At 38.2% G+C, this 22,420-nt stretch overlaps 1 protein-coding gene and 1 long non-coding RNA gene across 2 annotated transcripts in view; one reads left to right on the forward strand and one right to left on the reverse strand.

The window, feature by feature from the left end:
* ST8SIA4 (ST8 alpha-N-acetyl-neuraminide alpha-2,8-sialyltransferase 4) overlaps nucleotides 1–18,445 on the reverse strand; it is a 97,884-nt gene extending 79,439 nt beyond the window's left edge. Inside the window, exons 1-3 of the mRNA XM_025866843.2 lie at nucleotides 17,973–18,445; nucleotides 11,523–11,654; nucleotides 1,840–2,097 (exon numbers count right to left, since the gene is read on the reverse strand). Coding sequence (XP_025722628.1) covers nucleotides 1,840–2,097; nucleotides 11,523–11,654; nucleotides 17,973–18,085 — 503 coding nt within the window. The 5' untranslated portion in view covers nucleotides 18,086–18,445. The remainder of the gene's footprint in view (nucleotides 1–1,839; nucleotides 2,098–11,522; nucleotides 11,655–17,972) is intronic.
* The window catches only part of LOC112819968 (uncharacterized), a 76,347-nt gene continuing 69,754 nt past the window's right edge, over nucleotides 15,828–22,420 (forward strand). The window contains exon 1 of the long non-coding RNA XR_003207010.2: nucleotides 15,828–16,231. This is a non-coding gene — a long non-coding RNA (uncharacterized lncRNA). The remainder of the gene's footprint in view (nucleotides 16,232–22,420) is intronic.

Here is a 22,420-nt window from a genome sequence, read left to right on the forward strand (position 1 = left end):
GCATGGAGCACTGGGTGTTATATGCAAACAATGAATCATGGAACACTACATCAAAAACTAATGATGTAATGTATAGTGATTAACATAACATAATAAAAAAAAAAAACTCAATCCCATTTTACTGTGGTGGCTCTTAACCAGTGCTGTATATTTCAATTGCCTGGGGCAACTTTTTTTTTTTTTTTTTAAAGATTTTATTTATTTATTTGAGAGACAGAGAGAATGAGAGAGAAAGCACATGAGATGGGGGGAGGGTCAGAGGGAGAAGCAGACTCCCTCCTGAGCAGGGAGCCCGATGCGGGACTCGATCCAGGGACTCCAGGATCATGACCTGAGCCGAAGGCAGTCGCTTAACCAACTGAGCCACCCAGGCGCCCCTGGGGCAACTTTTAAAACTGAAACTTACTTAAATTAAGTTTTAATCAGAGAAATACATATATACAATTAAGAAAAACCAAAATAATATTGTTAGACTGGTAGTGAAAGACGGCAATTCTCCACCTTTTCTCTACTCATCTCCGACTTTTTTCTCCAGAGACAACCACTTCTTTCTGTTTATCATAGTTTTTTAATAATGTGTTGATACTGTTTTACTGACCTCTCTATATTAGATCTCGACTGAATTTTCCCCATTACACACACCTCTCTCCTCTCCAATCCCCTCAATATTACACATTTTTTGTTGTATTAGTATTCAGTTTTACATAATTATGACTGAGTTTATATGACTAGTATTATTCACAATAGAAGAATGCAGTGTAGGTCCTGAAAAACTTTGAATTTTCCTGTTTCATAATGGATTTGTTTCCTTAATTTTAAAAAAAAATTTGCAGACCACCAATTCATCCTCAGACTCTGAAAAACTAAAAATCTAGCTATCTTTACATTGAACTATTTCATATTTCAACATACATACTTCATTCATTGAGCAAATTTTCCTGAAGAACTAAAAAAAGCCAAAAAAAATCAACGTCCAGATGCATGAATTGGAAACGAAAAACTAGTATCTATGATTTCATCCCAATCCCATTTCTATTGCTGTTTCTTTCAGTTAAAGTTAACCAAACACATGACTCATCAAACATCTGCTGACCATCAATGAAAAACAGGTATGTTTAATTATGTGAGAAAACTCAAAAACTAAAATATACTAACATACATAAATACCACATGTAAAGAATAATGCAGAGAATTTGGTGCAAGATATCAAATGTAAACTTATGTATATACTTTTTAGAAACTTGCTTTATGAACTTGTTATATTCTTAGAATCTGCTAAATAATTGTCATTAAAAGGGTAAAATTGCTTACATTTATTACATCATTACATAGAAATGTTCATAATCTTTATGAATAAATGAATATAATTTATTGTATACAAAAAGGATTGCAAATATATCAATTAAGTGGATTAAATGAATTAATCCATTCACTAATATAAAAATTAACTTAATTAACTAATAATTAACTATTAACTATATTATTGAAGGAATGAATTAATATTAAATTAATGGACATAAAAGAAAAACTATTAATAAAAGTCATTTTCCTATGTATTAAATCTAATAGAATTGTAATTTGAAAAAAAAAAAAACCTGGTGTGAATCTTACTGCTATAATAAAATCACCTTTCCTTTCAATGACCATATAATTTTAATTTTATATCCCAGGGTAAATGTAAATTTGAACACTACACAGAAAAACATATCATAAATAAGTATTTGACCTTTCAATAATCCTTAATGTTAATACTAGACTTACACATTTCTGTCAGTTTTCTACACCTCAGTAAAACATCTTGGAAGAAATTACAATCTTTAGGAAGAGAAGAAAGCTCACCTTATTACAAAATTGTGACTGTCAATCTCCTTTCCGCATTCACTATCTAGCAGAATGCCAGAATTTCCAACAACTGCACAGGTCTTAAATCTGCGGTTTTTCATTGGTGAAACTTCGGGTAGGAGGCTGTGAAGATCCTGAGAAATATTTAGTGTCCGACGCCTGTCTAGGACATAGTGTATGACATCACCAGGCTTAAAACTGCTCTTGACCACTGAGACATCTCTTTCCGCATCTAGGAAACGAAGAATGTTCTTCCTATATGGAAATACAAGCAAAGTTTTCCATTAATGACAACATATCCAAGAACTGGTGATATCATGTATAAAGTAACATATGATAAAATGTAAATTGGCACACTACTAATCTTAAATTGTCAGGTGGTAATTAAACCAACCAATTAAGTAGATTCTATTGATACTGAATTTGTTCTTAAAAAAATCATGTGCTTATAGTTTCTCAATGATTTGGTAAATAAATATAGTATATACATCTATTTATGGAGTGAAAAATGATACAGAAAATTTAGTTTATTCTGTGCAGCCACTGTGGAAAACAATATGGAGTTTCCTCAAAAAATTAAAAAAAGAATACTTTACTATCCAGCAATTGCACTACTAGGTATTTGCCCAAAAGATACAAAAATACTGACTCAAAGGGGCACATGCGCCCCACTGTTTATAGCAGCACTGTCACCAATAGCCAAATTATGGAAAGAACCCGAATGTCCATCCACTGATAAATGGATAAGAATAAAGAAGATGTGATATATACACTCAGCCATCAAAAAGAATAAAATCTTCCCATTTGCAACAAGGTGGATGGAGCTAGAGTATATTATGCTAAGCAAAATCAGTCAGAGAAAGACAAATACCATATGATTTCACTCATATGTAGAATTTAAGAAAAAAAGATGAACATAAGGGAAGGGGAAAAAAAAAAAGAGAAGGAGGCCAACCCATAAGAGAATCTTAACTGTAGAGAACAAACTGAGGATTGCTGGAGGCGAGGTGGGCAGGGAGATGGGCTAAATGGGTGATGGGTATTAAAGAGGGCACTTGTGGATGAGCACTAGGTGTTACATATAAGTGATGAATCACTAGATTCTACTCCTAAAACCAATATTACACTATATGTTAACTAAAGAGAATTTAAATAAAAACTTGAAGAAAAAAATAAGAAAAATTAGTTTATTAAATAAAATGAAAATACCATGACTTGACTTTGCATAACTAGATATTCTGCTAGCTTTAATTAATTCTCTATAGTCATTTTGTTTTGTTCAGTGTTGTCTAGTTAAGGTAAATAGAAATAAAATGGTTTGGAATTATATCTTACTTAACTCTATTAAAAGGATTAAACTTCCCAATAAATTTATATACATTAATCCAAATCATGTGTATATTACAATTATTTGAAGAAGAATAAAACTATAGTATATGAAAGTCCTTTGAAGCTCAAGAATCCAGGAAGAAAAATGGGTATGTTAGAGGGAAAAATGGATAGATAGAACACCAAACTATGCCCGACAGAGATAGCTGTTCCTTAGTGTTCTTCCTTCCAGTCTTCCTTTTAGTATTTGAATCTTCTGAGTTTTACTCAGGCACATGACTGCTCAGCTAGAAAATTTGCAAGTTTCCAAACTCAAGTGCAGCTGGTTTTGGTCATGTGAGTTTTCGTATGTGGGATATGAGTGTATAATGTGCATGGCTATACAAGAGAGAAATAAACTTCCAACATGTTGATCCATTGTATTTTAAGATATCACTCTTTTTTGATGGAAGCTTAGCCTATCCTGTGCGTATTAAAGAAACTGATAACAGATGTGAGATGCTGTATAAACCAATATGTAAATGCTGAGTTAGATTATGGAAAATGAAAACAAAGCTATAGCTGGCTGGAAAGCTAGTGACCTTGGCATGATATAGCAAAACACCTAATAAAATGATGATCTGCAATAATTTTGGATTCAAATCCTATATCTAATAAGCCTGTTGCTCTTGGAGAAATGGTTAAAAGGAGTTTCCGTGCTGTTTTATGTTAGTTGCTCCTTCTAGCAAGGCACTAAAAGATGCAAAGTCAGGCGTGAAGTAGCCAAGTTGCAAGCTCAACTTGGAAGGAAAGGAATATCTCTGGCAATGGCCTGTATGTAAACTGTGTGAAAGTCTGGAAATTGGGACCTCCAAAATGTTTCTAATACCCCACTTAGCAAGAGATACAACTGTAGATCAGAGCCATCCCAGGAGCAAGAGTCATTGCCTTCTCACCTAAGTTTATAGATTCAAATGAGTTAGGAGGGAAATTAAGGGAAAGGAGGGTTAGGCTGGAATAGAAGAGACTCAGAGGCTGAAGAGCTGTTCAGAAGAAACCTTCGGGTGCAGTTATTTATACCAGTAATTAAGTACAAGGAAATGGCCCAGGAGCCTACTAAGTTTGTGAGGGAAATATATGGCCAAAGAAACTATGAGCCTTCCTACAGAAATCTGACCTCACCTCATCCTCAAGCTACCAAACATGTATCAGCCAGAAGCAATCTGAAAAAAGCTCTCTCCAGACTGGAAATTGGATATTAGTTACGGAAGTGCTCTTATTGTAAGCTTGTGTTTTCAGAGTGCTAGAAACAATACCATTGTTATGACATTTAAGATATGACAGGCATGTTTTCCTTTGGTGCTATTACTCTTTAAGCTCTACCGCATTCATAAATGCTACTGCTGAGCACAATACAACCTACTCCCATTAATCCACCGAAAGGGCAATTCCCCCAATCACACTTACAAGCCAGAAGCATGACTAGCAAGAAGGGATGGAAAATAACTGAAATCTTCCTTTTTGTTTAGTTCTGGTTTGCTTTAAATAGGTCCCAGTTTAATGTGTACTCTTATTAGAAAACCAGTTGACTGAAAACTTTGACCAGGCTTGATACACAAGGTATATGTTCATTAAGTCTCTGGAAAATAAAATATTTTTTGAATTTTTTTCTTCAGTCAGAATATCAGGTTCATAAGTTGAATTTATAGATGAAAATCTGTATAAATGCCCTACAAATGAAATTGCTTGGGGAAAAAAAATGTAGTGATGCCTGACACCTGTATTTCAAAAAAAATCTCATTTCCTGTGGAAATGACAAGGCTGGCTCTAAAATAAAAACTGCACGGATGTGGTCAAATCGCCAAACTAGCTGGTATTATCATTTTCCTTCGAACATAGTTTAAGACTGTTGTAGGTACTTGAAGATGTAACTCACAAGTAGTGAAATATTTGCAAGTGTGACGTGAATAGACCAGATATCCAGATTTGAAAGAAGACTTTTTAACTTGGAAATCCAAAAGGGGAAAATACTTTTATTCACGAAACAAGCTAACACTCAAATGCTTGTCAACTGATAGTACAAGGGACTTTACAATAACAGAACCTTTGTTGTGTTATAGAAATTTAGCAACAAAATATTTTAAACATAGGTCTTTTACATTCCTGAGTATAATAGAACATCTTTAATTTGTTCACTCTTAGGGAAAATTGATATAAAAAAAGTGGATAATAAGAGTTCAGCGAAATTTCAGGGGCGCCTGTGTGGCTCAGTTGGTTAAGGGTCTGCCTTGGGCTCAGGTCATGACACCAGGTTCCTGGGATGGAGCCCTGTGTAGGGTTCCCTACTTAGTGGGGAGCCTGCTTCTCCCTCTCCCTCTGCCCCTCCCTGGACTTGTGCTCTCTCTCTCAAATAAATAAATAAAATCTTTAAAGAAAAAAAAAGTTCGGCAAAATTTCAAAAGATACCACATTGCCTAACTCTTGAGATAAATGACATAATTATTAAATTCAGATAATACAATGTGTTCTTCCAAAACTGTCTTATAGGCTCAACAATTGTTTATTCTGTTAGGGGAGTATTTGCGTTTTTAAACTGAAAGAAGGGTGAAATGGAACCTTGAATGTCTCCAGTAAGTTATTTTTCTTATATTGAACTAAACTTCTAGTTTCCATCTTAGGGCTTACATCTATGCACGGAAAATTATTTGAACTAAGATTCCTGGTGTAGGAGTCAAGAAAAACTGAAAATAATTACTATGAGTGAGCAGTATTGTGGCTTCAATGCCTAATTTTTTTTTTTTTTTTTTTTTTTTTGGAAACAGTAAGGAAAGGTTAGGGTTTTTTTTTCCCTCCCTAACAAACTGTAGGCATTTTTTATTTTATTTTTTATTTTTTTAAGAATTTTAGTTATTGAAAGAGAGAGAGCATGTGCACAAGCATTGGGGGGAGAGAAGAGGAGAGGGACAAGCAGACTTTTTTCTGAGCACAGAGCCGGACTCGGGCTAGATCCTAGGGACCCTGGGATCATGACCTGAGCCCAAGGCAGACATTTAACCAACTGAGCCACCCAGGCACCACTAGGCATTTTTTAGATTATAGATGTAATGGACTATAAAACGTTCTGTGGATTTGCTAAGTCTAGTTGTTATTCACACTGTAAATATATGAAAAAAAGAAAACTAGTGCTTAAATACAATTAACTAAATGTCACCGGAAGCATGAAAAACTCTTACAGTGAACTGAACAGTATTTTCAGTATCACCAAGAACATGTATGCTTTTGCTCAGATAACTGACATAAATGAAGAGAGCAGATTAAACAAAATTATTTCAGAATGAGAAAGATAGAAAAGAAATTCAGTTTAACTTCTGGGTTCTAAAGAAACATGAATCGAGGCGCCTGGGTAGCTCAGTCATTAAGTCTCTGCCTTCGGCTCAGGTCATGATCCCAGGGTCCTGGGATAAAGCCTGCGTCGGGCTCGTGCTCCGCAGGGGGCCTGCTTCTCCCTCTCCCACTCCCCCTCGCTGTGTCTCTCTCTGTCAAATAAATAAATAAAATCTTTAAAAAAAATAAAAAGAAAGAAACATGAATCAACAAAAGCTAAAGTTTAATATGCAGGCTGTCTCAATACTAGTTTTCCTGATAGGTGATCAAGTCATTACCAGATATTTAAAGCAGGGGTTGTGTTTTGTGTGCGTGACTGCAGACCAACAACAAAAAAGATCCCTTATAGGATTTTAACTGTCATTTTGTGGGCATAATGTAACTTTTGAAACCCTATTAATAAGCAAAATCCTAAATTCAGCAACTGTCTTAATGTTAAAGATAACTGAAAGATCTAAAAATATGTTTCACTTTTAGTGAGACTAAAAATCTTAGTCATAAAGATTATTTTTTGTTAGGCAATGCTGGTTTAAACTGAAAGGCCGGTTGAGACTGTTCAACTGACAGGAATAGATTTTATACAGAAACTTTTCAACTGAATTTTCAACTAGAACTTCCCTTTCAACATCACACATCACTTGAAATAGCAGCTGCAGAGTTCCAGAGAATTAATTTACTAAACATTGTTTTCACTTGTGAAATGTTAAATATAGCTAACCTATCACCAGGTGCCACTCTTTCTTCTCTGTAGGTTTCTTGTCAACAACAAGCATACGTGCTGTGGCAACTAAAATTTAATCTAAATGACACTGTTGACTCCATCAGCAAGTATTGTTAAGACAAATCTTACAGCTGGAATGTATCACAAGTTGAGAAGCAAATTAGGTTATGATACATATATTAGGAATCAGTTTTTGCAACTTTGGACTTCAGACAAAAATCACCAAATCAATTCAATTGTTACTAACGTGGTTTACTAAAAAGAAATTTAAAAAGGTTTAAGAAGTGCTGAGTGTTTCATTATGCCTACAAAAAAGTGGAGAGAACACACAATTTTTTGTCTCAAAGATTATTTTCGCAAGGCAAGATTCTTCAAAGCACTGAAAGAACATAACCTGTAGCTTGTTAGGGCTTCTGAGCTTCGGGTCCCAGCTGTTATAGAAAGATATTCTAGCATCGAAGAAAAATCCTACGCAGCCAAATGAAAAGGCAAAATGGTCTCAAAATGCTTAAAGAAAAGCATTTTTTAGTTTAATTTACACCTCAGATGGCCATTTGATTATTTGACCCAGGATTTAGTAATACTGGATGAATAATATATTTTATTATTTTGGAGCAAAAAAACTCTCCATTGTGTGTACTGCATAAGGCTGCATTTTTAGTATTAAAATAGAGTCTTCCAAGAAATTTGTTTCATGATAAGAGCTTTGGTTCTAGTTAGATAGGCCTAGCTTTGAAGCTTGACTCTGCCACTAACAAGTTGTATGATCCAAGATGTGCTCCTCCGGCTACTTATTGAACAGAGCGAGTAGAAGATTTGTATATGGACCTTTCTCTAAAGTAAATCAATGCATGCAACAGCAAGTTCCTTTTGGTAGGAAAGCATATATAAATTTGCAGTTAGGTTTAGTTAACCTGCGAGTTTGATCCGTTTAAAAACCTTGACATGGGATGATACTGACTTGAAAATAGTCCTTCTAATTATGATGTGCCTTGATGAGTAGTTGAGCTCATATATCTCTATGCATCCACATCTGGTATTGTAATTCCTTAGGTTTCTATTCAGCATATGAAGAATGAGGGGAAAATAAAAAAAAAACAAAACCCAAAATGGGGAAAAAAGTGTCAAGTCACAAGTGTTGGACATGACCAAATACTCTCTTGGTACAATGTTTATAGATTTACTCACAAACATCTGATACATCTTAAATATGTCATTTCTTTTTTTTTTAAGATTTTATTTATTTATTTGACAGAGAGAGAGAAATAGAGCACAAGCAGGGGGAGCAGGAGAGGGAGAAGCAGGCTCCTTGCAGAGCAGGGAGCCCGATGTGGGGCTCAATCCCTGGACCCGGGGATCATGACCTGAGCTGAAGACAGATGCTCAACTGACTGAACCACCCAGGAGCCCCAAATATGTCATTTCTTAGCTTACAATAACAAAGAACAAACTACTACCAATAAAATCAAGTCCTTAACCAAGGTAATTATTTTAATTGTGAAGTTAGCTGTGGAATGGGTAAACTCTTCTAAATCTTGATGAATTTCCAAAGTACCATGAAGGTGGAACCATCTCTCTCAAAAAACTCCCCAGAGGTACGGTTGTTTGATGAACATATATGAATTAATTCTTGATGTGTTTATGAAAGTAGTAGAGTATATATAGGGTTGAAAAAATTAGTAATAAGAAAAAAATCATTCCTACAAATGTAGGGAAAAACAACTTATCATCAGTGACTGCTTCACATGTTAATACAAATAGATAAATAATTTATTAGGAATGTTACAAGAGCATTATAAGTTTAATGAGATTTTTAAAATGAGAAAGATTTGTAAGCATGGTTTAATCATGTAAGATCAAAAATGATTAGTTGTAATATCTTAATCAAAACTTCAAAGTAGAATTTTAAAAACACTTGTAAAATATGCCCACACCCACTCACAGAAACCAAGTAATATGGTTCTTCATAAATGTTACAGATGTGGGGAAGAAATAAAGAAAGATAATAATCCAAATTAGTTTATGGTTAGTTTCCAGTATGAAAAACAAGAGCTAAGCTAACAATAGGACATTTTCATATTCTAAATTTTTTATTACAGGTGTCAAGCTGATTAATACTCACAAATCACTAATGCTATAGGCAATTATAATTTTTATGAACTGTTTTCATGTTGTACAATAATAGTTTTACAAATTATTGTTTCCTTGTAAGGAAGTGACAACTTTGTATGTATTATTCAATATTTGCTCAATTTTTTATTGTTTACTTCTTTACCTGTTAAGGAGAATCATATGAAAAGAGTACTAACATTTCATACATAATATCATCTGTTATAATTTAAAACAGATCACCTTCACAGATATGAATGCAATGTTCATTAATTTATAAAATTACAATAATGATTTGCTTGGCTCAATTTATATTTAATACCCTTAGCTTGAATATCTTAAAAATAGCAAAATGTACCTCTGTAGCCTCATTTTTGTATAGATACTAGGAAGTATATATTACTTAAACTATCGCTAATTACTTTTTGAATTTACTTATTAGACTTTACCTTATCTGATATAATATTTAGATATATTAATTAAACTATTACAATTTCTTATTTTACTTTACTTTCTTCCATTACTTTCTTTTACCTGATCTGCATAGCCTTTCCTAATTGGCTCCTTTCTTGCCAAATCTTTCAGTTTGAAAGTTCCTTTTGAGACATCCTTATAGATCAAATATTTCCTTTATAAATCACCCATATTTCTCTCCTTCCAATATCTACCTCCAAGAAATATGAATCCTTATTCTGTTTTAAACTAAACCATGCCTGTATTTATGACCAGAGTTGTCAAATTTTTCATTTTCTTAAGAGTATATGGAAATCTGTACTTTTAAAGGAATCTCCTAATTTAATACTGGTTTTAAGGGTTTTTATTTATCCAGTTGAAATAAATCTTGCTTGCTGACCATATTCTACCCAGAAGACACCAATTTATAGACTCTGTCATCAGACCCTACTCATCTCCTCATTCTTGTACACTGCCTACAAATACACAAAATTTCCCATAACTAAAAGCAACCAAGTACACACTATTTGATATTGCCATGGTTTGATTCCTGTTTCCCATTCCAGCCACTTCCAAAGCTTCAAAACAAACTATTCCTGAATTTCCCTGGCACCCATCTTTTTAAAAAATTTCCAATCTTTCAAGTGTATTTCAACATGGAGTGAGTGTCTTTGCTGCAATGCATTTTATGAACTGCTATGTATATTCTGAAGATGAGTGTTAGCAGACTCTTCCTGCAAGTCGCTCATGATCTACATGACATGTAGGTATGATCCAAGAAGTGAGTAGATAGAAACCCAGAGAGACAGATCAATGGTTTATCCTTGTAATGACTTACAAAATCTGTGCAGTAATGTCCATTCATTGAATAATTAGAATTTTGCCAATATGAAATTGCAATGATTTTATTATGTAAAGGATAATTCTCTAAAACTTTCAAAGAGTTTGATTTACTGAAATGCTCTGATTTAAACATATCAACCAACATAGCAATGTAGTTGTAGGAAAACATGATGTGTTTGCTTCCTCCATGCTCAGGAGGCCCTAACCTTCTTATTAGTTGTAGAATTGTACTAGAAGAAAATAAGATATAATAGATATATGCAGGCATTGAGTTTGATTTCGAGAGCTTGTTTCAGGCAAAATGCCAAAATCTTACAAAGAATAAACCAGTACTCTAGAAAATTTATTTTCTGCCTTTTGCCAATTTAGGATATAATTACTGAGACTTTCATTACAGAAACTCACATAGAAATATCCATCTATAGAGTAAATAAAACTTATTTAGAATAGTCAGCAAAATAGGAGTTGGATAGGCTCTACTTTCATCCAGTGTGAAAAGATAGAAGAAATGTATGAAGACTTAATAAAGAAGATAAAGACAATTCTCAAAATATATGTCCATCCTGAGTAATAGAATAAAAAAGTCTATTAAATGTTAGTATTCTGTTGAATATTTTATTCCATTAGAATAAAGACAGTATATTCAAAACTCACATATTCATCCTTAAATTTCTGACTGCATAATGATTTCAGTTTTATGGTTTCATAGCCTTCATTGATCAACATTAAGTAGAGCTGGTCCACTCTTTTACTAAAGTATTCATACTTAAACTATAAATCAAGCATTCAATATAAGTTTGTGAAGTCCAACGTATTCGAGAACATGATGTGAAATTTATTATGGCTAGTTGAAGAAACTCACCTTATTTCCAGGACCAAAGAGGAATTGATTTTCCAACCTTCTACAGAGTGCTGGAAGATTGAAGAGCCAGCCTTTCGAATGATTTTATCAGAACTATTGACAAGGGATCGACTCAAACACAGTTCACCATCTCTGAAACAAAACAAAAATGCCAGCTCTGTGAAAGTAAGAAGCATTTTATCTAAGTAGAATAATACATAATTTGATTTGGATTACTGGTTACAAATTGTCGATACAACTTTTTCTACATGGTAGAAGAGGTATGAGATTGATGAAAGGTATTATAAGAAATAAGAGAATATGACTTTATCAGGACAATCTTTACACTTATTCTCTTTGAAATAAAAACATTTTTCATATAAAGAAAAGGTCTTTGTGGTGTTTAAAGAAAAAAAATTTATCTTTAAACTCGATCCTCCCTCCCTGTTGTGTTTAACAATAGAGACAGGAAGTTTGGCCACTTCTCCTGCATCTGTATAATTGTGACTCCCAAGATTGTAATTTTATTTTTACAATGGAAAGAGATTTTGTTTTGGAGTAAGAAGACTTTGGGATATCAGGTGATCTGGGCATGCTGGTGATTCTTTCACTTGCTAACCTATATGTCCTTGGATAATATTCTCTTTCTAGGCCACAGTGGCCTTGCCTTATCTTGAAAATTGCAATAACATTATCTACCATGCAATGACTTTGTGAGAATTCAGTGGGAGTCTGGATGTGAAAGTAATTTATAAAGCACTATTGAAGTGCTAATTTCTAAAATACGTTTGTGTCTCAAATCATTGCAATAATGAGACACTTTCCTGATAGTTGTTGGTGGTGGGGAGACAGATTGTAATGAGGAGAAAGAAAACTCATTCAGTAGCCACTTTTAATGGTATTTTCTATTACATCACACACAAAATCAACTGTGCTATCCTTTTCAATCAATATTGTCAGGCAAGTATATAGGTGGCATGGTGGTGTTGGTCATAGTGCTGACATGGTCAGATACCTATGACAGCATATGTATCATTAGGACGTTTATAGTAGAACCAGTTTATTTTTCAATAGACTATTTTCTTAGTACTTTATAGCTTTAAACCCAGACTCAGAGAAACAAAATGCTACCTGTTTATGGTATAGCCCTTTCAGTATCTGCATTTATTTCTTTACTTGTTAACTCTTACTTTTTTAAAATCTCAAAAATAGAGTTAAAAAGTAATATGACTATTTGCTCAGTCACAAAGTCTAAAACTGTGTTCATTATGTAGGCAATCCTCTCCTACTATCAATGGAAACATTGCCTGTGTAACAGCTGTTAGATGAATTCTGTAATTAGAGGCTTATAGTTTGGTATTTTGGTTTGCATTCTTTTTTAAACATGTAGTTCCAATTTGAAGCAACTCAAAGCATCATATGCATTTCTCCCCATGAAATTTAGAACTCATAAAAATCAATATTTTAAACTATCCTACTGATGAAAATGATACATTTGCATGCCTATGCATGGCCAATAATAACCATTTTATAGAGGTCATTTAAGATGCTAGGAAACATAGGGTGAAATTTACTACTAAGTGGCCCAGAAGTCAATTTTTATATTACACGTTTAATGATAATAACTACATATGAATGAGAACACGGATATATACAGAACCTAACCTTCACACTTTTGGAGATATGCCTTCAAGAATATGGGTACAAACTCTCACCATTTCTAAGGGCAGGGATTTTTTTCCTATCTTCATCTTGTTAACTGGATTGTTAATATCACCTTTTTCTAACCACAGATTGCCATAATTAATAACAATTATTTTACCACCAATTAACTTTCATAGGAGAAGTAAAAATATACATGGGCTGGCATTCTTAAATATCTGTGGAAGATTGTTTCACTGACATGTAGCTAAAGGTACATTTTGCATTGCAAAATAATCGCTTTGATGTATTTAGTTATATGGAGGCTTTTCAGAACCTCCAAGACTTAAAAAAAAAAAAAAGTGCTTTAAAAGTTTAAATCGGTTTTATATTAATGAAATACTACCATATAACTCTGCTCTTTGAACTGTTTTCACTGAACTGATGATAAACCAAAATTCAGTTTCATTCCTGGAAAGAACTTTGAATGAAAATAGTTACAACTAGTCCCACTTCTTGAAGTAGATGGAATTCCTATGTAAGAAGGCTAGACTTAGTGCAATCTGAGTCTCTGGAGCAAATTTCTTTGCATAAAAGTTAAGTGAGTCCCAAGGGATGTTTCCATTTGTGACCTTGGCAGTATTCTGTCTTAGATAGGCTTTTCCTTTAATGCAAGGCATGAAGGATGTTGCCACCCCCTACTAGTTTTTCATTCCAGATCAAAGCAATTACTATACAGCTGCACTGAAAACATTTCTTGCATAGGGCTATATACAGGAATATCCAACATATACTTCTAAAGAGAAAATCACAAAACACATCAGGAAAATAATGCAGCATAAAGCAATATATTTTATAAAGTAGTCCTGCTTATGTTGAGCTAAGAAAACCTTACAATGATGGTAGTGACAGAATTTAATCATCAGTTACGTTACTAGTTTTTACAAATATTTTTCTCTTTGAAATATGAGTTGCCAGGCATCACTACAACTTATTCTATTAATTCTGAAGTACATAACAAATATAATTTTGTTTCTTGAGATTAGGTCCCAAAAGTCCCTCATTCAACCCCACTGAAATCTCTTCACAACTTGGCTTTGGAATGAATGTGTTCCCCATGAACTAGGTTAAATTTCCTCCTTAATATAAAATTATAAAAGTCATTCAAAAGAAAACTTGCATCAAACTAAGCCTGAATACCAACAGCAGGCAATTTGGTGTTTTCATTCCCTAAGTGTCAAACAACTAAAAATAAAGATGAGATGTACTACCTTAACCTACTGCTATGCTTTTTAGTAGAATTTCGAACGAAACATACAAAGTGCATGCAAACCCAGATCCTGGGTTTCCTGATTGATAAGTGGGTTCTACCCTAGAACCAACTGGAACTAACTTTGCTGACAATGGCAATATTCTAACTATGAATGCTTATCTCCACTGTCAATATTATCATAAGTTTCAGAATTAATATGGACAATTATTTAGTGAGAGAAAGTACACAGTCAAATTAAAAAGGAAATCTCTAGATGATAAGAAAATTTGTTAGTCTCATTTGTGGTCAACTAGGAGCACAGTATGTGGCAAGTTTTAAGGAGTCGCCATCAAAACAAATACTTGTGTGATATTTAAGTTTATGCCACACTTTCAAATCCATTATCTTATTAAACAAGCACACCCACATATTTTTATCCGTAAGACCCTTAACACAATTATACTCAAAGAGCACACAAAGTCAGTGAAATCATGGGTCAATTGTGAGGCAAGTGCCATTTTTCCAATTATGAAAGAATATATATATATATCATTCAAGGATAAACCACTTTATAGCCTCATGCTTTTTGAGTTAAACTTTATTAACTAGTAATTAATCATACCAGGCAATTAATAGGTTTGCATGAAAGGTTAAATTTCCAATAATTACTTGACCTATTCTCAATAATTCCTTATAAAAACCATGCTTTTAGTATTCCTCTGGAGATATGAGAACGTGGATGGTAGGCAGGAAAGTTGTGCTGGTGTTCCCTTCTGCGTGGAACGACTGCTCAGTATTGTATATAAGAACAACGCTGCACTGACTCTAGATGGGACCTCCAGTTAAGAGGGGGAGGTGGAATAAAGAAACTGCCTGCCTACTGCAAATGGTAGCAGGAAAACGAAATATGAGGGGGGATTTTGGCGGCGGGGGAGGGGTTCTAAGGTACAAGGATTGTGTAAGGCCCTTTACTGAACCTACTGCCCACTCTCAAGCCATGCAGTACCTCCCAAAGGTCTGAGATTGCCTGTTACCTCACTTTCCAATGCTCTGGGCCAAATCTCCACTCCACTCATCTCAAAACTAGCCCCTCTAAATGGCTTTGGGGGTAGAAATAGAGTCAAAGGGATCATTAGGTCGTTGGATGAGTCAACTCCTCCACTAGAAGCACTATTTGGAAGTTGAAACGAAATCACGAACTGGTATCACAAGCTTTTCCACCGAACGTTTCACCTTGAGGGAAAACGGAAAGAGTGCTCAAGAGGACTGGCTGTGGACGCATTTTCCCGGCAGCGCCGAGTCCGCCGAGGCAGGGCAGAGCGGGCGCCCGCCGCGGCGGCGGGGAGCTGCAGCGCACGGGAAGCGCAGCGCCCGCAGGCGGCTCTCAGCCCTTCCCCCGCACCACCGTAATTGCGGGTTTTAATTAAGGAGGAGGAGCCTAGTTGCCCACTGAGACGTAGAAGTGATTTTTTTTTTTTTTAAGAGGGGACCTGGTTCCCGAAATAAAGGCTCTAACCTGTCTCCTCACTCATTCTTCCACCCTCGCTTCCATCTCTCGCGGAGGAGGGGAGGTAGCCGGTGCGTGCGTACCTCGCTTCCTGTTTGATTAACTCACGCGCCCGCCTCACGCTTTCTCAGAGGAGCAGGGGAGCAACCGCAACTCAGCCCCAAGAGCGGGCGAGCGAAACCCAGCGGGGCTAGCCCAACCGCGGCGCCGGTGCCTGCGCCCGCCTGCTCCTCGTCGGTGCCCACTGGCCCGCGGCGTCCAGGAAAGGGTCACAGGAGGAATGTTGCCCGGGAAATGTGGAGCGTCCCAGGCCGGTCATTTCCCTGCGAGGTACACGGGGTGTGCTCCCCCTTCCCGGCGGCGGTTTAGGGAGGCCGGGAGAGGGCTCCTGGACGGCATGGGACGCCTCCTGTCCGCCTCACGGGTCCGCCCACTCCTGCTCCTCAGCCACCCGAGGGCCCGAACCCTCAGAGTTCTGGCGAGGCTTGGCGGCTTTGTCTGGGCTCACGCTTGTGTTCGGAGCCCACCAGCCCGGAAGGGAACAAAGAGCCTCGACCCCCACGCCCAGCCGCCGCCTCTCCCCCACGCGCCAGTTTATCACCTTCCGCGAGACCCCTTTGTCTGCCTGGGAAGCACAGGTCGGCCGCGGATGCCCCCGCCCCCGCTCCCGCCCAGAGTCCTGCTTTGCTGACAACTGAGCTAGGCTGCTTTTTCAACCCACCCACTCCCTGTGTAAGCGACCTCATAGTTAGGATTTTTTTTTTTCTTTTCCAGAATAGACCATTTGTAGATTTGTCGATGCATAACGACCATCCAGCTCATTCTTTACTAGCTTTTTTATTCCCTTGCAGTCCTTTCGACTGTACTTCTACTATCTTAGTTTTCTATAAAACAGCAAATTCTCTCTATTAAGTATAAGCCTCCGTCTTGCTCACTTAAATACTCATTACTTAGGGAGGAGCAGGAATATTAAATCGAGTGCATGAAGTTTGTGTGTGTGTATGTGTGCACGCGTGCACGTTTTAGGTCTTTACATGCGCACACGCGTACGCGCGCGCGCGCACACACACACACACACACACACTCGCACACTGGCAAGGGCTCTATCTTCGTTTTAATAAATGTCAGGGAACATAAAAACCAGGCTGGCATCTGCCAGTGTGGAGTTTCCGATAGCAGACGCCTCCGGATAAGGGAGGATTTCCGAAACAGGACTTTGAACAGAGTTGACAACCAGGTTCACATCCTCAGAAAACGCTTCCAAGCTATGTAAGCAACACAAAGTTGCAGCCACCTCCCGGGTAAACTTCAAAGCAACAGAGGCCAGGGGAAGGGAGGAAGGAAGTGCGATATTTAGAGAACTTACTGGGGTGGGGGAAGCTTCTGAACTCATTTAGACAAACTAAAGAAATAGCAGAAATATAGTCTGTGTGAAGCTACAGTACGCAGTTTCTAAAACTGTAACCATGACGCCCATGCGTTTTACCCACAGAAGAGCAAATAGGGAAGAATCCTTGGTTGTATTGGAGTTTCTAATTCAAATGATACACAGATCTACACAACGCCAAAGAAGAGGAAAGAAACAGAGGAGACGCATTTCCTGTTTTCTGGGCTTTAACTTCAGCCTTTCAGGAAGCCACCTCTGTCTACTATCTACATAGAGTGATAGGGCAGAGAAAGAAGGAAGGACAACCACATGGGGAATGAAGACACCTCTCCTGAGTTCTGCCCAGGGCTTAAAAGGAAGGACAAGGGCACACGTTCTTTGTTGACACTTCTGCAGTGACTTCTCCTTGGGCGGGTGAGCCCCGGCGCCAGCACAACTGTCACTACCACCACACAGGGCAAGTTGAACTCATCCTGGGAACACGCAGTGGAGAAGCACACACACCTCAACAACAGCCTTTGTTATTTAATTCATGAGACTAAACACACAAAAGCTCGTCAGAACACACGTACTATCCCAACCCTCACTCTACCGTCTATATTCCCATTTCATTTATGGCTTGACTTTTTTTTTTTGTTTGTTTGTTTTGTTTTGTTATATCCTGAAATGAAGCTTTGCATTTACCCGATGAGTTGCGTCTCCTGGTGCTCCTCAGTTCTTGCTATTTCTTTTGTCTTATAAAAGATCAGGAGCAGACTTATTGTGCAGATCGTCCACCTCTTCCTAATGGAGCGCATCTTGGGTGCCCGGGAAAGTCCTGGTTGCCCCAGCTCCCTCACCTTCTCTTGATATAAAGGCTCCGTTTTGGGGGAGAGACAGTCGCGGGGGGAGATCTGTAAAATTCGAGGAGAGCGTGGAGCCGGGATCTCAGGAGCGGGTCGCAAGGTTCCGCTGCGGCCGAGCTCCCGCTGGTCCTTGAGCGCTGCCCAGCGCTCTCCCTCCGGGTTCGCGCCAGCCCTCCTCGGGTCGCTCCGCGCCGCCTCCCTGGGGCTCAGGTTTCTTCTCAGATGAGACACCTTGTGCACTGGAGCTGGCGGCCGCTTCTGCAGCTGGGTTCGGGGGCGTCACTGGCCCTTCCCTTTTCCTAGCAGGGAAATGATGAGCAAAACCAGCCAATCACCAGACGGAGGGGGCGGAGGCTGCGGCTGCCTCGCGTTGCTGTCGGCTGCTCGGAGAGTAACGTCGTCGGCGCTGCCTGCACAGTGCCGGGTGAGGAAGCTTACAAGCTTACAGTCGTGTACACACACACACACACACACACACACACGCGCGCGCGCGCGCGCACGCACGCACGCACCAGCACTCACACACCCCGGGGAGAACGCAGCGCGCCAGGAGGAAGTCAGGTCGCCCGCCCGGGAAGCCAAACCATCAGCTCTCTGGATGAGCGCGGAGATAGTCTGTCCTCTTCAGCGTGGAGAGGACACCTCTGCTGGGGACAGATCAGAGACGCATCTTGCTCGAGAGATGCTTCGTTTTCGATTTCGTATAGAGCGGAGGTGGGGGGAGGGATGCAGAAGGGGTAGTTTCTTTCTAGCGCCTTTGCTAAACATACACACTCAGACATGCACACGCGAACGCGCATACACATGCCCTCCCAAGTAGAGTGAATCGGAGTAGGGAGGGGGAAGTAGGAGGAGGACGTTTTGTATTCCGTGCACGGCTCAATCTGGAAAGTACAAATACACACATGAACCAATTAGCTGATTGCCCACTCAGGGTGGGTGGTGGATGACCACCCCGATTTAGGATCTAGCAGGAAACAAGTGATGACAGAGGTGTCAGGCGCTTCGTGGATATTTATGTGACTCTTTTTCATTGCCATTTGGAAACTCCTCACGCAGGAGTCAAGAAAACTCCAATCCTCCTTAAACTTCACTGCGGGGAAACAGAATTCTGAGAAAAAGCAGCCCCCAAGGACATCCTTTTTAAATACAAGTACATCCAGACACAGGAGAAAGAAAGAAAAAAAGGTAGGAAGATAAGAAGAAAGGAAAGAAGGAAGGGCAAGCTCTCCCTCAAAAGTCTCAGTGATGTGTATTTAACCTCCGTGTTCACGCTCTCCTCACCTCCTACTGTTTTTCTTACTCCTGTTGTATTGTGTGGCAGGGGCACTTTCAAGTCCTGGGTAACCCTCAGTCTGAGTACTTCCTTCACTGTTCTTTGGTTTTGCCCTCACCAAGAGAGAAGCTTGCTGCTCCAGTTGGGGTTGTGCCCATGCCTTGGTTTGGCTGGTGGGAATGGGTTTGGAGGCACCCCTAGTGTGAGATTCTATCTGGAAGCCAGGAATTTCCCCCATCTATAAGCAAAGGTTCCAAGTTCTCCGCTTTTTCCCCTCTCCATCCCTTCCCCATAGGTCCAGCAGTCTCTCTGAGCTGAATTACTTGTTCCTTCAGGTTGTGCAGAGGCTCCAGCTGCCATCCACTCTTGGCCCCTGGGGTTTATACTTCCCCAAGCCCGGAAATGATGAGGCCCACCACCACCGCCAATCCTTGGACAGAGCTGAGCAAGAAGGGGAGTTCTGAGTTACTAGTCCCCTGACGGCTTAAGATAACTATAACAGCCAGCACCTTTGCTTAAAATCCTGAGGTCCCTGCCAATGTTTGCCATTCCTCGCCTAAGGTTTAAGAAGTTAAGAGCCTCTCAGTTCCCAAGCCTCATCTTCGCAGCAGAGTGAACTAGGGGGTTGGGTCTAAAATGCTCAAAGGAGCAAGTAATTATGAGCCTTTATTGACACTACAAGTGGCCCACCGGGAGGCTTTGGAGTTTATTGATGTCTAGGCAAACCCCGCTAGCATCTCTATCACACTGACTTCTCAACTAGCAGAAACTGCAAGAATAAAACAGCTTCTTATTTAAGTTAAAAGTGAATCCGGGCCTGGAGAGGGTGGGCAATGCATGGTTAGGATTTTTTAGGTTAATTAATTGAATTCTTTAGGTTAATATTTGATTTTTAAACAGTAAACAAAATATTTTGGATTCTAAATAAAGCACTTGCTGATGGGGATGGAGTAATATGCATCACTTAATTAAATTCATACAACATATTTTGAGCAACTAATATGGTCCAGACAATATGTGAGGACAGGGGAACACAGAGATGAATAAAATATAGCATCTAACTAGGGAGGAAGTTCACTCACTGTGGGAAGATGGAGGGTGGGGGGACAGATTGTAAAAGAATTAAGTTGCAATGTGGCACCATGAACTAACACCAGCATTTTAAGTATGTGTCTCCTATCTGGGTACACTACAGGGTAGAAGCAGATGGAATGTTTAAGTTGTTGGGAGCAAGGAAAGTGATCTTCCTTGGGCACACATCAACTGGGGTTTGCAAAACCTAACGGGCAAGCCAGGCAAAGGGAGGGTACAACATTTCAATCAGAGGAAAGATTATGTGCACTTCAGAGAGGAATAAAATGCTGGTGCTTTGGGAAATTTTGAAGTAGTTCAATACTGTTAGAACACAAAGTGGGAAAGGAGAATATAGTAGGACGTAAGTTTTTAGTATGACCATAATATTCTATAGTTTTACAATCTCAAACTGTCTTCTCTAATGGGGAAGTTGTAACAAAATCTGCAAGAAGAAAGTGGGTTTAATTCATGTATTAAACTTCAAGTAAATTAAGGGGAACTGTTCATCTGGCCCAAACAGACCAAAACAAGCCCACCAGCAACAAAACAAAAACACACCAAGAACTAGTTATGGGGGTACATAAGAAATTTAAACATTGATAAGAGAAAAAAAAAAAGAACTCTCCAGCTGTAAAATGCTGCTATTTCTGTATTCATTAAGCATAACACCTTTTATATTGAGGTAAACATTTCTGAATGACTGATAGTGGTTCCCTGAGACTCAAGAGATTCCCCTTTCCCATAGTTGAACAATTTTGAGTTTAGAGTGTAATTTAGTGTCATTTGTTTAATATGATTAGATTCATGAAATATGCATCCATAACAATTTGCCAGGTTAAAAAAGTAAAATAAAAAAACATTTAGGCTAACACTTAGGCCAAACAGAGGATAGTCTGATTCTTCTCAATAGGCAAATAGGTACAAGAACCATAACCTAAATATTGAGTAAGAAATCTTACTGACATTAAGAGTCTTTTGGACTCAACTCTTTCCTTTAGAATGCCCCTTTTGATGATCTTAAGAAATTAAAGTTGTTTCTAAATTTGCATTCTATCTTTGAGCTATAAGTTCTTCAATAAAGAGAACACATTTGTCTTTATTCAGCACAGTTCTGCAGTTACACAGTACCCGGTGAATAAATAATGCAAGTAATGGCAGCTGGTTTTAAAGTGTTACTTTATCCTTTAACGTCATGTAAATCATGCTTTAATTGCTGGCTGTGCCCTCTTCTTTAGCTGGAAAGAAATGTGTACACACTTTGAGTATCATAGTATAATGGCCCATAACATTTTTTTAATCAGTTATTTTTTAGAGTAGTTTAGGTTTACAACAATATTGAGCAGGAAGTATAAAGACTTCCCTTATACCCTCTCCTCTAAACACGCACAGTCTCCCCCACTATCAACATCCCACGCTAGAGCAGTACATTTGTTAAAATCAATGAAACTGCATTGACATATCATTATCATCCACAGTTCATAGTTTACATTAGGGTTCATTCTTGGTTTTGTACATTCTATGGGCTTTAACGGATATATAATGACCTATGTCCACCCTTATAGTGTCATAGTTTCCCTGCCCTAAAAATCCTCTGTGTCCTGGCTAGTCGTGCCTGCCTCACCCCCCAAACCCCAAGCAATCCCTGATCTTTACTCTCTCCATAGCTTTGCCTTTTCCAGAAGTCATATAGTTGGAATTATACAGAATGTAGGTCTTTTATATTGGTTTCTTTTACTTAGCAATATGCTTTAAAGATTCCTCCATATTTTTTTCACGGCTTGAAAGCTCTTTTTTTTTTTTTTTTTACCATCAAGTAAAATTCTGTTGTCTGGATATATCATAGTTTATTTGAATACCTGCTGAAGGACACCTTGGTTGCTTCCAAGTTTGGGCAATTATGAGTTAAAGCTGCTATAAACATCCATGTGCAGTTTGGG

Source organism: Callorhinus ursinus, unplaced genomic scaffold (assembly GCF_003265705.2).
Source record: "Callorhinus ursinus isolate GAN/ISIS: 27379988/994484 unplaced genomic scaffold, GSC_fseal_2.0 scaffold3, whole genome shotgun sequence".
Classification (NCBI taxonomy): domain Eukaryota; kingdom Metazoa; phylum Chordata; class Mammalia; order Carnivora; family Otariidae; genus Callorhinus; species Callorhinus ursinus.